This window comes from Sinohyriopsis cumingii, chromosome 8 (genome assembly GCF_028554795.1).
Source record: "Sinohyriopsis cumingii isolate HCF-2022 chromosome 8, ASM2855479v2, whole genome shotgun sequence".
NCBI classification, from domain to species: domain Eukaryota; kingdom Metazoa; phylum Mollusca; class Bivalvia; order Unionida; family Unionidae; genus Sinohyriopsis; species Sinohyriopsis cumingii.
The window spans coordinates 17,617,326-17,634,155 of NC_142968.1; the positions used below are offsets into that span (position 1 = coordinate 17,617,326).

General features: G+C 36.3%; 1 protein-coding gene across 1 annotated transcript in view; it reads left to right on the forward strand.

Moving 5' to 3' along the window:
* Positions 1-16,830, forward strand: part of LOC149793058 (SCO-spondin-like) — a 147,127-nt gene that overhangs the window by 22,639 nt on the left and 107,658 nt on the right. Inside the window, exon 3 of the mRNA XM_089968943.1 lies at positions 15,023-15,190. Coding sequence (XP_089825069.1) covers positions 15,023-15,190 — 168 coding nt within the window. The remainder of the gene's footprint in view (positions 1-15,022; positions 15,191-16,830) is intronic.

Consider the following 16,830-nt stretch of genomic DNA (forward strand, 5'->3'; position numbering starts at 1 on the left):
TTATGTGGACTTGATTCAATAAATTGTATAGATTGCGCCATTTGCTCGAGTTATCAAATTTCTCCGTCATTTTCTGTTAGTGTACATCCAATCAATGTATTCATCTGATTTGTTAATTTTTGTTTTCTTTGTCTGCCCTTTCATTTCCAGGAATTTTGAGATTGGACGGCACCCACATGAATTCTAATGTCTGTTTAGTTTGGACCAGGTCCAAGGTAGACTTCTCGAGCCATATTGTATTTGCTAGTAGAGCTACACGATCTCAGATTTCGCAGCGTACTGATGGAATAACTAAATAGAACTGCTTTCGGTGTTCGTCTAGCTTTTATCCATTGTATCGCTTGTATTATATCCCAAACGTCAACTGTACAAATATAGAAGTTGTTAGGCAACCTCGCCCCAGCGCGAAGTTTCTCTCCGGAAACGATTCGCCTTTTACGATCAGTTAATTGCTACACAGCCTTCTTCTTCTTTTATCGTCAGGAGTTAAATAGAGCCACCTTCCGTACTCGTATCGCATGCACGACATGCTTATTAAGTAGTCGTAGAGTGGGAAAAAAGGGGCACACCACCCGACGACAACCTACCTGCGTGTAAGCACGCAAATTGGGGATTGACTCATGCCTGGATGTTTTGCAATATGCCCCTCGACTGGCATGTCTCGACCCGGAAAATTAGAAGGCCGGCTGGGGTCCACAAGCGTTAGCAGCAACTTTCTGAAACATCGTATATGTACTAGTCATCAAATTCGGTCCAGTTATCTGAGTCGGGTTGTTCCCTATTATCACTCCTGTGCATGCCTCATGCTGCAATTTCGGATTATGCTAACCAGTTGTAACATTTTTAATTCAGTGTGGATTTTTAAATTTGAATATTCACTTTAGAAAACCAGTCATGTGGAAAAAAAAGGTCTAAATGCAAAATTAATATTGTGTGTTCTAAGTTCGATAATATATTGGATGAACATTATTTAGGTTTTGACGACGTGGGGTTCTAGCCAAATTTAAGGCCCTATGTGTAAGATGCAATTTCTTATTAATATCCCTTTAAAGGAAAGAGGTCTGACCTCTGATGGCGGGAGAAGGAGCGACTTTATGTGCTCGGAAAACAATCTTTTATCTGGACGTTCGCTCTGGGGAATGTTTGGATTGATCAGGTCAACCATCACTAGGTCATTAACCTGCGGCAACTACTTAATGGGTTGAGTAGGGATCTTATGTAATTCATTAAGCTCATTTGAGAACATTGTTAATAACGGTACTGGGTAGCTGCTGTATATCCACAAGGTGCACTCATATTCCCCACGGCATCGAAAGTGTTGACATTTCCTTCTGTCAATCATATTTCCCATTCCACTGCCTGGTCATTTAAGTACTTTGAGACTAGCTGTTCGGGAGTGGGTGCTGATTGCTGTTGTTATATGACCGGACGGTGTGTTCTTGTTAATATCCCGGGATGTGCTACTGCAGTGTTTCTTTTGATCTTGATTGGTCTTTTTTCATCTACCCCTCTAGCTTTCTGACTACATTTTTGGCCTCTTATTCCTTGTGTTTTTATTTTTTCCTCTCCTCTTTCACTCTTTTGATTATAATTTTGGTACATGTAATGTTATTTTTTATTGACGAATAACTCCAGAATGCGATCAATACTATTTATCAACTACAAGACATCAGTACAGTTGTGAAGTTGAGACAAGACTGCCCTGAAAGTATTTTTCCCATGAAAATTAAACACTAGAAAACAAATAACACAAACCAGCTATTGTCTGTACCTCATGTATAGTACTGAATGGAATGCCTCATTACTATTACTGTTAAATTATACGTTAAAGATAATTAGATTAAGGATAATTCTAAATGTCCCGTCCTGCGTATGTAATCATTAAAATAAACTTTTATCTGGTGACCGCATTTCTAAGTAAGATACTTTCAGTTTTTTTACTAGTTCAGTCTTTCTGGTGGTTTTGACAATATTATCGAACGTGTGAAGTATGCATTTTGACTGATTGGTATTCCTTTGCTTTCATCTAAGGTAGACAAAGTATGAGGGTTTGAAACATTCACTCGAAGAGGCTCCGATATTGTGGTAGGCATGAGAATTAAATATCTCCTATTATACTGTATATATCCCTCATATGCTACTAGTAGATGCTTCAGACATAGCAATGCCTGACGAAAAATGAGCCTCAATCCATATTTTATTCCGTTCTTGAACTTGTTTCACATTTCGGGCTTGATGTCGACCATCATAATGTTTTCTCTTTTGCGCTTGCCTTTACTAGTTATCCTGTTTTTTATTTTTGTTTAGATCTAGCCATTTCTTCTGTACGCTTTCTGGTGCCATTGGCAAAGTAGTTTGTAATTGTGTTCCCACCAGTAATTCAGCAGAAGTGTATTCATTAGGCAATGTTGTTGCCCGATAAGTCATAAGAGATATGTAAGGGAGGTCTACCATTTTTGGCATTCTTTCAACTGTTTGAACAGATCTTTAGGCGCAACCATAACTTTGTGGATATTTGGGGCTACCTGCATTATGCATGAATCCATACTTTACCGAAAATTGTCAGAGATTTGCTTATTTGTATAGTAGACCATTATCTCAAATTGATACATCTGGCATATTGTGTCGCGCGAAGATTGATTTGAGATGATTGACGATTGCTTTTGAACCTGCGTCTTGCAATTGTGATATTTCGATATATAGTGAAAAATAATCATTCACTAAGAGACATATTGACCATTCAGTTAAAACAAGTCTAATGCGACCTTTTGCCTAGGTCAACTTTGAGCTACATTTTGTATATTTGGTTCAGATTGATTTCTTCAGATTTCGATGCAATTTTTGCATTATTTTACCCGGTGTTCTAGCTGAGTGCGTAGTCCTTTGCACCAAAGTGACTGTTCTGCGCGTTCTCTGCATTTATCTATGTCTTGTTGGCTATAGTGAGGTCTGTCAATGGTTTCTTTTTGAAGTGATTCTCATACAACCAAATGTGTACATTTCATTATCAGACCAATTTGCACTGTAACTTCACCTCTATCTCACCAGTGCGATTGAAGATTTTCGTCGATAGCCGATTTTTCTGGTCACCCCTGCTTTACAGATTTGTATGCCTTTTTGTTAATCGAATCATTTAAATATTCAAACTTGATTTTTTTTCAGGTCGAGTATTTGATGCCGGGCAAATTGCTCACTATGAAATCAACATAGGTTATTTTTCAGCCTGAAGTCCTATGACACTCATAGATTAAAAACAATAATTTTGTTCTCAATAGAGCATACAAAGTTAACAGACGTATGCCAGCAACATGAACTACAGAAAACTTGTATCTCATCAAATGCATTTTAAAAAGTTGAATTCTAGGATTGCAAATCTCCAAAGAATTTTGTGAACATTAGTCTCTTTAATGGCTTATGGCCAGTTTCAAATTTGAATTGTGACCCAATTAAATAGCTGTTGATGGCCGAGTGATTGCATAATACTCATTCTCTGTTTGATCGCAGTTTTGCAGGGTCTCTGACATACATAACCGTGCGAATGAAACGTGTCTCATAGTACTACCTTCCTTAAGTCTTTGTACAGCACCTGTTCCAAATGATTTGCATCAGGAGATACAACTATTTCTCTATTTGGATCCTAATGTGCCAAAGTTGGTGAAGATATAATTTCTTGTTTGATATCTGTAAAAGCTTCTTCTTGATCTATAGTAACATCCTTTTCTGAAAACTTCAAGCCCGGAACCGATTATGAAATGCGATTAAAATAAAACCTACCAATGTGAGTAATGAAAGTTGTAAGGAGGCGTGAATCTTCCGACAGGATTATCTACCAAAAACCTGAAGTTGCACCATTTTCGTAAAGGGGACTCTCCAACTGATGATACCTGGTGGTTCTCTGTCATAACTGATTCATTCAGTTTAGGTAGATCCTATCAAATCCGTATGGTACCGTTTGGCTTTGGAACTACAACAATGCCGGCACACCACTCACTGGTGAAACCGTTGAAATAACTCCCGTTCTGTTTCATTATATCCAGCTCATGTACTTTGTTCAAAAAGTGATAGAGACCATTCTTGGAGTAGATAATGCATGAGGTTTTACACTTTTGCCTAGAGATATTTCATAGAACCAATCCTGATAATCTCTATCTAATGTTACAGATTTCTCGTTAACTTGGCTTGCATTTTGCGAGCTTAAATCTGAATCATTTACTGAGGATATATATATATCACATTTCCTACAACAATATGCTCAAAGATTCCATTACCATTCAATTTTCTCTCAGACTTTGATAGCTTCTGGTCTCTGATCTTTCGTATATCCTCTCAGGAATTACAGTCGGCTGCAGTATCGGTTTTGTATATAACTGAAGTATTTTTCAATCTGACACTCGTTATCCACTGCTGTGCCTTTTTGGCGCTGATAGTACCTAACATCCAGGTGTAGCTTTTGATTATATTGTACGGACTACTTCTTTTGACAGTCACTATTTTCTCATAGTGTCCATTGTTTCCCCCTCTTCTTTTATTAGTTTAAATTTTCCAATCTCATAATTACAGTCCTCCTTGGAATGAAATATCGTATGCATCTATCTCTCACGGGCTTCAGCTTCTTTATATATTCCTCTGTCAGGATGAACGAAAACAAGATGTCATCTGCTTCACTTCGCCAGGAATAAATCGATGTATTGACTTGAATTTCTTCCTCTTCCGAGACGCATGACTAAAGTGGTTAAAGAGCTCAAAAAGTCATATTTGTCCGGATTTGTACATTGCACTATTGTCATTTTCAACTCTGATTATTTCAGTCCTGTGGTTTTAATGCTGCAACAATGTAATGGTATATGTTATTGAAGAAGGCCATCTATACCATTTATTAATTGCATGACATCAATCAAGTTGTGAAGAGGATTCAAGACTGCCATGAAAATATATTTCCCATGGGAACCCTAGTAAACATGTAACATAAACCAGCTGTTGTCTCCATCACAGTACTAGTCTAATGTGGAATGTTTGATTACTTGTCAAGTGATATTTTAAAGTTAATTAGATTAAAGCGTACATTACAGTATATTCCTGCCTGTTATCTGTGTGGGGATGGGATTTCTCGCCTGGAAGATTAGCCCTCACCCTGATAACCACACATCCGATCCCCTCCTCTCGTACCGAGCCCCTCCTAACCCTTATGAGTCAAGCATGGTCTCCCCATTCGCAAACAAGTTTTATGACGGACCGATGTGAAGGAAAGCATCCTTCACACATATATAATTCACAACACATAGCATTCTAAAGGCAAAAAAAATTTCATGCAGACCTAAACGAAATTATTTTTCTGATTTTAAATAGGTTCACATAACGGTAGAGAGTGTTTATAGATATCAAAAGACTTTATACCAACAATCACACCTTTCATATGGAAAGGATATTTTCTGGGGAAAGACAAAGACATATTCAAGCATACAATCACACAATATCATACAATATAAAGTGTTTATAGACATAATCTTACATGCAAACACACTACACCCAACAAATACAAATTTTATAAGGGAAATGGATTTGGTGTATAAACTATCTACCAAACATATAAACACACAAAATGAAGCATAACGGTAGGAAATGTTTATAGATACATTATAATCTTACACACAACCACACTGTAACAAAAGGTAAAGGGATTTTAAGTTTTAGTTCTTGTCAGCATTGACTTAAACAAATAAACACATAAAAACACGATTTTTGTTGGAAACATTATTTATATCTGTGTTTTCTGAAGATTTGGGTTCATCTAGATACGGCCGTTTAACATCTGTCACTATTCTTCCTTAATGACTACATCTTTCAACACTGGCACCATAGGCTGCAACTCTCTAACTCCATTAATTTCAACTGTGAGGATTAGTGGATACTTGAAGGGGAAAGTGAGGATGATTATATGTGACCGTTTGTAATGTAGACGGATACCCAGTGGGTTATTGATCGATGCCTCTTGTCGATGTTAATGACATAAGCCTAGTGTATTTAGGTCTGCGATGGGGAAGTTCGTCTGCAGCATACTCCACCTGTGTACGAACTGTGCGTCAGACGATAATGAAGTTCCTAGGTAACCATTTCTTCACAGGCAATGACAAGTCAGCATTTCACACCTGACATCTTTCTTAACGGTCTATGTCAAGGAAGTCAATTAACCACGTTTCGTCTCTTTTCACTGTTGCAAGAGAGCTTATGGTTGTTCGATCTCCAGATGACCTTTTTCTGGCCATCTAGATTTTTTTGTCGTTTTCTTGGTCTGGCCTTGTTCATCGTTTCATTTCATCACTGTTGCCACATCTGTTCTTCAAGACATTGGGTTTGCCTTTAGTGTCCTTTCACATTCTTATTTTATTCCCCCTTATCACATGATGCATCATAAAAACGGTCCAGCAATCAATCCCGACATAGGAGAAATCATTGTTGACAAGGGTCCTACCAGCTACAGAAGATGAAGAAGACGAAGGCAGGCGCCGTCGCAGCCACCGATGATGATCCTTCAAAAATATGTTTCTTTTTTACATTCAATTCGGAAACACGGGTGATTAATCAAGTTTGAAAAGTTTGGCAGGCCTCATGGTGCAATGCGCCGAAAATATGGTTGGAGACAGACACCGTCACCGAGCTGTATGGTTTTTAGTGTTTGTACACGTCCTAAAAGCAGAAACTGCTCTCCCTCTCTTTCATGGGACTTTATTCATATTCTTTACTCTTTGCCTTTCTTCTGGTGTGAACGTTTAGTGGCAGCACTACCACATTTCTTCTTTCTACAATTCGTTAGGGCAGATTTGGCTTTATTATTTGCTTTAGTTTTCTCATAAGGATTGCATTTTAAAAATGGACCAATGATAACATCTCCCTGAAAACCACTTCCACCAGGTTTCAAATTTATTCGTTTTTGTAGTTTTTCTATTTGAGTTTCTTTCCTACAATATTTAATTTGCGAAAATGTCCTGAATACTTTTCAAAAAGGGTTTTGGTTTGATGAAAGATATGAAAAATGCCTTGATGTAACTGACGTGGTATCAAAGCAAACCATCGTCCTACGTTTAGAGACTGGTTTCGAAGCAATTTGCAAAGACGTGTACATCTTTTTCCCGATGTTGCCATACAATGCACGAACCAGTTCTGAAACAAAAGAGTCAAAGGAGGTCATGTTGACTACCGTGTCACTGAAAAGAAGGATAGAGATTTTGAATTATTTTATAATTTTTTTTTTTTTTTGTTCATTAGACATACCTTATTTCCTGGTGAAAAAGGTTTGCAAGATACCTCAAATAATCGCAGAACAGATGTATGAATGTGAATTATGTATTTTAGTGGCACAGTCGAAACCATCATTAAGCCATGGTGTTCCTAACCGTTTGGCTAACACTTGAAGTTGATCGCTTGGACTTTTAAAGAAGATCACAAGATAAGCATTCAGACTGATGGTACGACGTGCTTTGCTATCTTAAACAACTTGTTTTAAATGATGCTGGCATTATAATGATATCAGTTTCATATAAACTAAAGCTTAATTTCTTCTTTGTCTTCTCCTGGCACTTCTTCGAAGATAAAATGATCTCTTCGTTACAAGGTGCACACATTCATATCGTCCTTCCCAAGTATCACAATGAATGGGAAGAAATAGCTTGAATTTGCCACACTTTCGAACACCATACGATACGTTGTGGTGGATAGACAAACAAATGTGATTTGTGTTCCGTTTCAACGTTCACAAATTCGGTTTAGTTTGATCCGCTCGGTCCAACAATCTACACGTTAAAGAGATGACGGATATACAGTTCCTTCAACTTTCCCGATCTATATTTTCCATAATACTTTTCAGAGCAGAGGAAGGAGGAGGAGGAATATTTAACCTTAACTATGGTGTTGATAATTCCGGGATGAAAATAAGCAACACAAGACATTGTACATATTTGTAACATGTTTAATGTTTTTCCAACATCACAATGAAAAACACATTTTCATTTAAATAATTAAAATACGACATAAATGACGACGTGGATTAATAAGACACAAGTTAGAAACGCCTAAACTAAATATAAACAAGTCTGTGTAGAATATACTCGATCAAGGTGAGTCCAAGGAAATATAAGTACACACTCTGGTGTTCTTTATTTAGTGTGTACGCAGTTCACTGTCTCCAATTTCTTCGACGTCTTCCACGAAATTAGTTCCGATACTAAAGTAAGCTTTTATATCCACGTAGGGTTTTTTGTCTGTCATAGTTTTCCAAGAATTAGTCTTCGTGTACTTTGGAAATCACATAGATAAAAAATAGAGAAACGATTCTGAGTTTGCGTTTCACTTGAGAATATCTTTGTAAAAGCGTCCCGTAGGTCTTCTAAACTAGTCTTTTAAAATAGTGTCGTTTTTGGAAGGAAATATTTAAGCTTTTGACAAATGGCATTTGGTGATAAATTATAGGGATCAGATCAGTCAATAACTCACACGACACTCAATGCAGAAGTATCTTCTTGAGATGATACTGCTTTCAAACGTGTTCTTTAATTTTCCAAATCTAGTTTTATTTCCGTACAATAATATACACCCATTGCTGATGATATAAGCTTCTTCAAATGATCGATATATCAGCGATATATCAGCAATTCAAAATTAATTATAACAATATTCCACAGTAACTGTAAAATATCCATATCGGATGGGCAATACTTTAACGTTTCGTTCTCAAAATCAAACGGGTTTGAATAGATATTTGGTACCAGGTGTAGAACGTTTCTCGTTTTTGTCGTTGAATGACGGTGGAGCGACGTGTTGATTAGCTTCGGTATCGAAAAATGTGGAAAATAACAATTGCCAATTTCTGCCATTCCAAACGTTTTTTGGTATGCTACTCAAGGAAATGGAAAAATAACTCATGAAATCTCTAAACAGTCCTTCTACGACTTTCTCCTTTCTGCGGAATATGTCTCTTCACCATCCATTACAGATTTTACATTCCGATGTGGCCTATACAAGTGCATTAACTTGTTTTGAAAAACGGTAAAATCATCAGCTAAATAGCCGTGCGGGGATGAAAGATAAGATTATAGGTTTATATATCTCACATTGTTATTTTCACTTCACAGTAGGAATATGGGATCAATGGTCGGATTGGACCCAGTGTACGCAGACATGTGGAAATGGCACCCGTCAACGCGTACTAAACTGTACCAGCCACGACCACACACAACACAAGAAACGATTGCCCTGGAAACAAAGTCGAGTCTTCGATATGCGCGGAAATTAGCTGTCCAGGTCAAGGCAATGACAATGTACAAATTGCACCAAAAGGAACTATGAACATCTACATGGTTAGAATTTAAACGAAATTAGATTATATGTATAATCTCAGGATTTGCTGATTAGTAAAATGCACTCAATCTTGTGTTGCCTAAGTGAATGTAGTAAGACACGTTTAGACAGGTATCCAGAACACGAATTATAGTGTTACGAAATATTTTTTGCACTCTGTACATTTTGCATTATCAACTGGTACATATCATGCAACATTTCACTGATGACGACGAAGATTCCCGGTCAACATCCTTCACCCACCTTATTAAGTGTTTCTAAAAGGTAATGATAAAAATATCAAAAGAAGAATGGGAAAGACCAAAGTAAATACCTTCTTTTAAAATTTAATGTTATTACCAATAGTTCTGATACCATAGATACTAATCCATCCGATTATTTAAGTTGAGATCAACCTGAATGATTTTCAGGTGTAATATGTCAGTACAAAGTTCACCGACACTGGTTTGCGATCCAATTAGCGGCGGTATGTATCTCCATCTTTGTCACTGCCATGGTATCTTACTAATGCAAAAAAGACAAAATCACATACATGCAACCTCTTGCCAGTATACCAAGATCGACTGAAGTATTTAAGTATAACTATTGTGAAGAAAGACCACCGGAATGGCCACTGTAATTCAGTTATTCCCGATGCGATCCCAAAACGAAGAGAAGACAAAGTAGAAATTGAACTTTAGTTTATATGAAAAGGAAATCATTATAATGCCAATATCATGTAAAAAAGTTTTCCTTAAGAATGTAAATCAGAAGGCACCATCGGACTCAATGCCTATGATGAAATCGTATTTCAAAGTCCAAGAGATAAACGTCAAGTGGAAATGTTAGCCAAACAACTGGGAACATCTTGGCTGAATTACGTGTTTGACGATGCCACTAAAACACATTACGCATATGTATGTATCGATTTATAGCCTATCACTCGCTATTATTTGAGATTTCATGCAACACGTTTTCAGCACTGGTTTATCTTGATTGGATAAATCCAGCAAACTTTGTAACATTCCTGTGCTTTTTTTTGCTCTTCACTTGAGAATATCTTTATAAAAGCGTCCCGTAGCTCTACACGCAGATTACAAAAATGCACTTCTAAACTAATCCTTTAAAATAATGTCTCGTTTGGATGGAAATATTCCAGCTTTTCTCAATCGGCATTTAGTGATAAATTATAAGGTACCAGTTCAGTCACTAAATCGCACACTACACTCAATGAAGAAGTATCTGCTCGAGGCGATACTGCTTTCAAACGTGTTTTTTAATTTGTCAAATCTGGCTTGTCCCCTGGAATGCTTTGTAACAGTGTCACACTGTAAGTTGACATTAAATCATCGCATTTCTTTTTTGTTATTTGTAGTAGTATAATGTCTGACCACGTAATAGTTTCAGAACAATCAAAGGTATTTTGGCATTGAGATATCGCAGATTAAATCATCTATGTCGCAAAGGAGAATACATTGTTTCTTTGCGTTTCACTTTCAATAGTACTAGGTCTTTGTAAATGCGATCTTTAAGCTCAGGATGCAAACTACTAATGGTCTCCTTTATGGTATCGATGAGGAACATATTACTTTAGTCCGATCAATGGAAGGTAGTGACTGGACGGAGAACATCTGGCATGTTTCACTTAAGCCGAGATTTAATACTCCCATTCGTAAAATGACACACAACCAGAAAAACAACTCTTCTCCCAAGTTGACAAATCCAGTTCTGACTAAAGATATGACACTTTGTCCTTCCCGATATTTAGACTATTTCCCCTTGAACATCGGAAATCGAATTTTCATTTCAAGGTCAGAGTAGCCATTGTAAACCACAGGGATCGTGTACTCTTCTTTAATTGGCTCATCTCCATGAGCTCGTTGCGATGGTATATATAGTGGTTTGCTGGAAGTACATGTATAAAATCGGTCGGTAGTTATACATGTAGCATTGACTTTCAAAGCCCACGATGTGGTCACAAAACATGCATCTTTCTTTTTCTTCATAAAATTGTGTTTTGAGTTATTGGTTTAAACAATTGGAGTAGAAAATTGACATTTATGTAATATTATACAATTTTCATTGTGATTCCAAAGTAGAGAATGTAAGGAAGAAACTGCAACTGCCCAATTTCCTTGGTATTTAGACTATGCAGAAGTCACATAAAAATGCACTCACACACAAACACCATGGGCGAAAAGGGTTAAAGTTTTACTTGATTTGGCAATCACTGAATAATATCACTTTTCTAAGAGATATGGGCTGCCCTGCAAAGAACCGTTGTGTGTTTGACACCATCTGCTTTAACATTTCAAAACATTTCCAAGACTTAGTCCTACTTTTCCTCCTGCTTTTGCCGTTTCTCCTTTGGTAATGGTAAAAGCAGCTGTTGCTGCTGCTGGCATCATACTGGTGGCGAGAGAAGATCAATAATGGAGGAATGTAAAACTATGGCACGTAAAAGCCTCTTTAACTTTGGAAGAGTTAAAGAATCCTTATACATTTCTCTCACATACATTATCTCTGACAAAACATATTGCATCGCACACGGAAATTTCTTTTCCATGCCTAATTTGTCTCGTTCGAACGTGAATGTTTTTCTTCTCTTTCTCGTTCTCCCATTTTTATTGTTCTTATCTTTCTACCTCTTCTTCTTCATCTTCCTCTTCATTGTCTTCTTCATCATTTTTTGTTTATAGTGTTCTTCTTTCTCTTCTTGCTACTTGTTAAGGAAAATACTTTCTATGCTTTCTTCGCCAGTTGTGAAGATCTTTAAGATTTTTCATTTTGTCTCGTTCTGATATCATCCAAGAATGTTAGCGATGGCGAAGGTGTTAAATGTATCACTATTGGGGCTGGCAAACCTTCTTGCAAACATCACAGAAAACCAGCAAAATTCAAATCAAATTCATCATCTCCTGGAAGCATTACATTAGTGTTCGTAACCATAGTATTCACTCCTCGTATACTCAGCAGGCGCACCCGAATGCATAATTTTATTAGATTAAGCCATACTCAAACCATGTCGAAATGATAAATTGCGTATGAACGCTGTCACGCCCATATACGAAATGTGACGTCACGGGTCAGCTCTCTTCTCATTCGATGAGACACTCCTCGCTCTGACTGAAATCGTGAACGCTTATTTGGATTGGTGAAAATGGAAGAGGTCCTTTCATTAATATTCATTAAATACAATATGTTCGTATAGGTTCTATATCAAGTCAAATAGAATAGAGTCTTAAGAATGACTTCCATGTCTTGAATGTGCTGAAGTTCCAAAAATCTTCACTAACACAATGGCATTGTCAGGAATGTCTTTCAATGAATTGACAATAATTCCAAACTAATATTTTAGTCCAAAATCAATAAAAACTTTGTAATTCCAAAGAATATTCCAATCAAATTATTCCTCGCAAGTTAAATATAAATGCAACATTAGATAAATCTGCAGGCTGATATTAAAGCACATAAGCGCAATCTATGAAACTTCTCTAAAATTTCTTCCAGACCTGCTTGGTTTCCTAAATTACCTGACAAGCATTTATTTATTTTGGCGGTTATCACACTGTCACTACGTAAGAGGGCTTTGTCAAATATTTGTAAAGTGTACCATCTTCAATACAATGAATGAGCTCCGAATGATGATGGTAACTCATTTTGCTTTAAATGCTATTCGATGGAACCTGTGGTTGGAATAGTTTTGTTACTGGAGTACTCAAAGTCATGATACAATCAAAATACAGATCAAAGATATACTATTGCGTTTTTAATCGAAATCCAAAATTATTCAATGTCTAATGAACATAGGTCATTAAGCACATTGTCCCAGTTTTTATCCAACTAACCAGTTTCTTGAGAATGTATCCATGGCGACATTGGCGATGAACGTAAGGAAACGATATATCCCTCAAGAAAATCATATTAGCAATGACATTAAGTGTAAGCAGTTAGATTAGTAGGGATTGAGATAAATATCATTCAAACGCTTAGCTTACTAATGTGACTAACAGACACATTCATGAGCTGTTAAAAATTTCCAGCTCTGTAAGAGGTGATTTTTCTCTGGATTCATATATCATTTTAAAACTATATAGCAATTGTCTGATATCGTACAATTTCAGCCATGCATGCAAATGCATCCAGGCTTAGTAAACACATAACAGATCAGCCACTGTCCAGGATATTCACAATAAGTTTTTAACATTTAGATAACATAATTCAAGAGGCTCTCTTGAAAGGAAGAATCCATTGGTTTAAAATCAATCAATAGAGGTCAATAAATCTGACTAGGTTAGTCTTACAAATACAATGGCTATCTAATTATGTGGTTACAAATATGCGAATGAAATGCGGCATCCAGGCTCCATGTTTAGGACAATATATTTTTATTATTCTTACTGCAACTACTTCTAATAATAATAATAATAATAATAATAGGAAGAACAACCTGAAACTATATCTAAAATAGCACCCGCTGAAGAAAGCGTTATGTTTTGATGCAACAAGAACACTATGCAATATCATTGAGCTAAAATGCCCAGGTGATCAACTTAGCTTGAAATTTACAAGCAGTAACCTATTTCTATGGGGTCAATAGACATTGAAAGGATCATTATATACTTATTCGAATTTACTAGCATTACAATTGAAACTTTTCTGTCTACTACTAATATTTTATAACACAGAGACTCATGAAAAAGAAATATCGGAGTCCGGGTCACGAATAGCATGACATGTTTATGCATCCCACATTAAGGAACATTATAAAAGAACATAGATGTACATGAAAGATACATGTAATGTTTACGTAAAGCATAGCTCTAGCGCCAGAAACGTATATCCAGCCTCTGTCATGTTTACAACTACACATATAATTGCACAATAAATAAAATTTAGAAAAAGACATTCACATTTGTCCATTCTTTCATTTGCATTTTTATTGTTTTGTAACTTGTTTGCTTGAGTTTTATTCATTTTTCGAGTTCATGAAAATCAAAGTGTGCAACGATTCTATGTACCATCCTAAGTCAATTTTGTTTCTAAGATATGTCTATACACATTCACCATTTACAAGTACACTCAAATTTAGAGACGTAAAAACTAGGTAGTGATATTTACCTGAGCACTCTTTAGAATCTAAGATTAGTAATATATACATGTCCACTAATGTCATTTTCAAATATGTTTTGCCTTTTTGTATAGTTTTTGTAATTGAATGCATTAATGTTATATACGAACCTTAAAATGGAAATAGCATAATAAAGAATATAAGTTTAGATTACGAGAATGGTCACTTCTGTATTCAAACCTTTGGTGAAACAGCAGTATTTAGGAAACAAGAAACAAACATTTTTTAAATTTAATATTAAATACTCTCCATGTCTAATTTATTTATTTCCTTTGGCTATATGGAAATAATATAAACAAAACAACTTTAAAACACCGATTGCAAAGAAGACAAGTTTTGTAAATGTTGCATTGGGAAATTTAGCAGCTATATTGCCTTCTTTCTGCAGAATATTTGTCTTCGCCATCCATTACAGATTTTAAATTCCGATGTGGCCTATACAAGTGCATTAACTTCAATCAAGAAACGGTACAATATGTGGGTAAATAGCCGGAAGTGTATGAAAGATGAGATTTGATTTTATAGGCTTATGTATCTCACATTGTAATGTTCACTTCACAGCAGGCATATGGGATCAATGGTCGGATTGGACCCAGTGTACGCAGACATGTGGGAATGGCATCCGTCTTCGCTTCCGAAACTGTACCAGTCACGACCACACAAGACTAGACAATGATTGCCCTGGAAACAGCGTCGAGTCTTTGACATGCGCCGAACTAACCTGTCCAGGTAATGGCAATAACATTGCACAAATTGCATGAAAAAGAACTATGAATATCTACATGGTTAGAATTTAAAGGAAATCAGATTGCATGTATAGTCTCATGATTCGCTCATTTGTAAAATGCACTCAAAATGTGTCGTAGTCAAAGTGTCATAGTTCGTATATATAGGAATCGCAGCTGTCAGAAAAAGGCATAAATATCCTTCTTGCTCAATCAATGTTGTGTTGTCTAGGTGAATGTAGTAAGACACGTTTAGACAGATATCCAGAATACGAACTATAGTGTTACGAACCATTTTTTGCAATCCGTACAGTTTGCATTTTCATTTGATACATATCATGCAACATTTCACTGATGACGACGAAGATTCCCGGTAAGCATCCTTCTCCCACCTTATTAAGTGTTTCTAAAAAGTAATGATGCAATATCAAAAGACGAATGGGAAAGACCAAAGTAAATACCTTCTTTTAAAATTGAATAGTATTACCAATAGTTCTGATACCAAAGGTACCAATAAATTAGATTATTTAAGTTGCGATCAACCAGAATTATTCTCAGGTGTAATATGTCAGTATGAAGTTCACCGACACTGGTTTACTATCAAATTACCGGTGGTATGTATATGAATCTTTGTCATTGACATGGTTACCGCCCCATTTTAATACCTATTCATCTTTTTTACATCTCCCGTTGATCGGGAAGCTTTATTTTGCACCGTTACCATCTTACCGTTTTTAATTTCAACCATTTGTTCTTTTATATCGCTGGTCGATATAGGACCTTTTATAAGTTTTAAAAGATTATACAAATAACACTTTGTTTGGCGCTAAATGGCCTAACAGTGCTGATGCGCCGTTAAAAATCAACCAATCAATCAATCAATCATTGACATGGTATCTTGCTAATACAAAAAAAGAAAAATCATATGAATACAACCTCTTGCCAGTATACCAAAATCGACCTAAGTATTCTAAAGAGATACCACCCGAATTTTCCTTGTAATTCAGTTATTCCCGATTCGAAAATAAACGAATCATGTTAAAAAGAGACTTCCGTGTATTCTGATCGTGTTAGGATCTCGATAGTTTCTATGAAATTTTAAATTTTTAATTAGTGTTTAAGAATATTGTGTTCCATTGAGCATCACTCAATGCGTTCCTCTAGGTTAACAATTTTCGTGTGTCTTCGTTTTATTTCATTCTTGTGGCCACGTCTGTTTTTTGATGATTTTAGGTTCTCTCTCAGTGTCCCTTTTATATTCTTTTATATTCGTTGTGTATTCCTTCTCATCCCAGCTGCCCAGCAATTAATCCTAACATAGGGGTAATCAGTTGTAACAATAGTCCTACCAGCATTGGCAGATATCACCCGCTTCGATGAATAGTTTTAGTAAACTATTTTTCATTTGACTGAGAGGATTTCGTAAGCCTTTGCTACATCTAAGACAACAATACGGTTTCTTTAAACGCATTCAAATAAGGTTCACACAAGGTATCACGGTTTATTTAAATGTTTTCGAACGATTTTCTTTTGCATCGCATGATTTTCTTTAGTCAGTAAAGACAAAACATCCCATTGTTTAGCTAAACGAGGAGGGAGTCACTTCATTTCCACACTTTTTGCGAAAGGCTGAGTCCTGTGTGG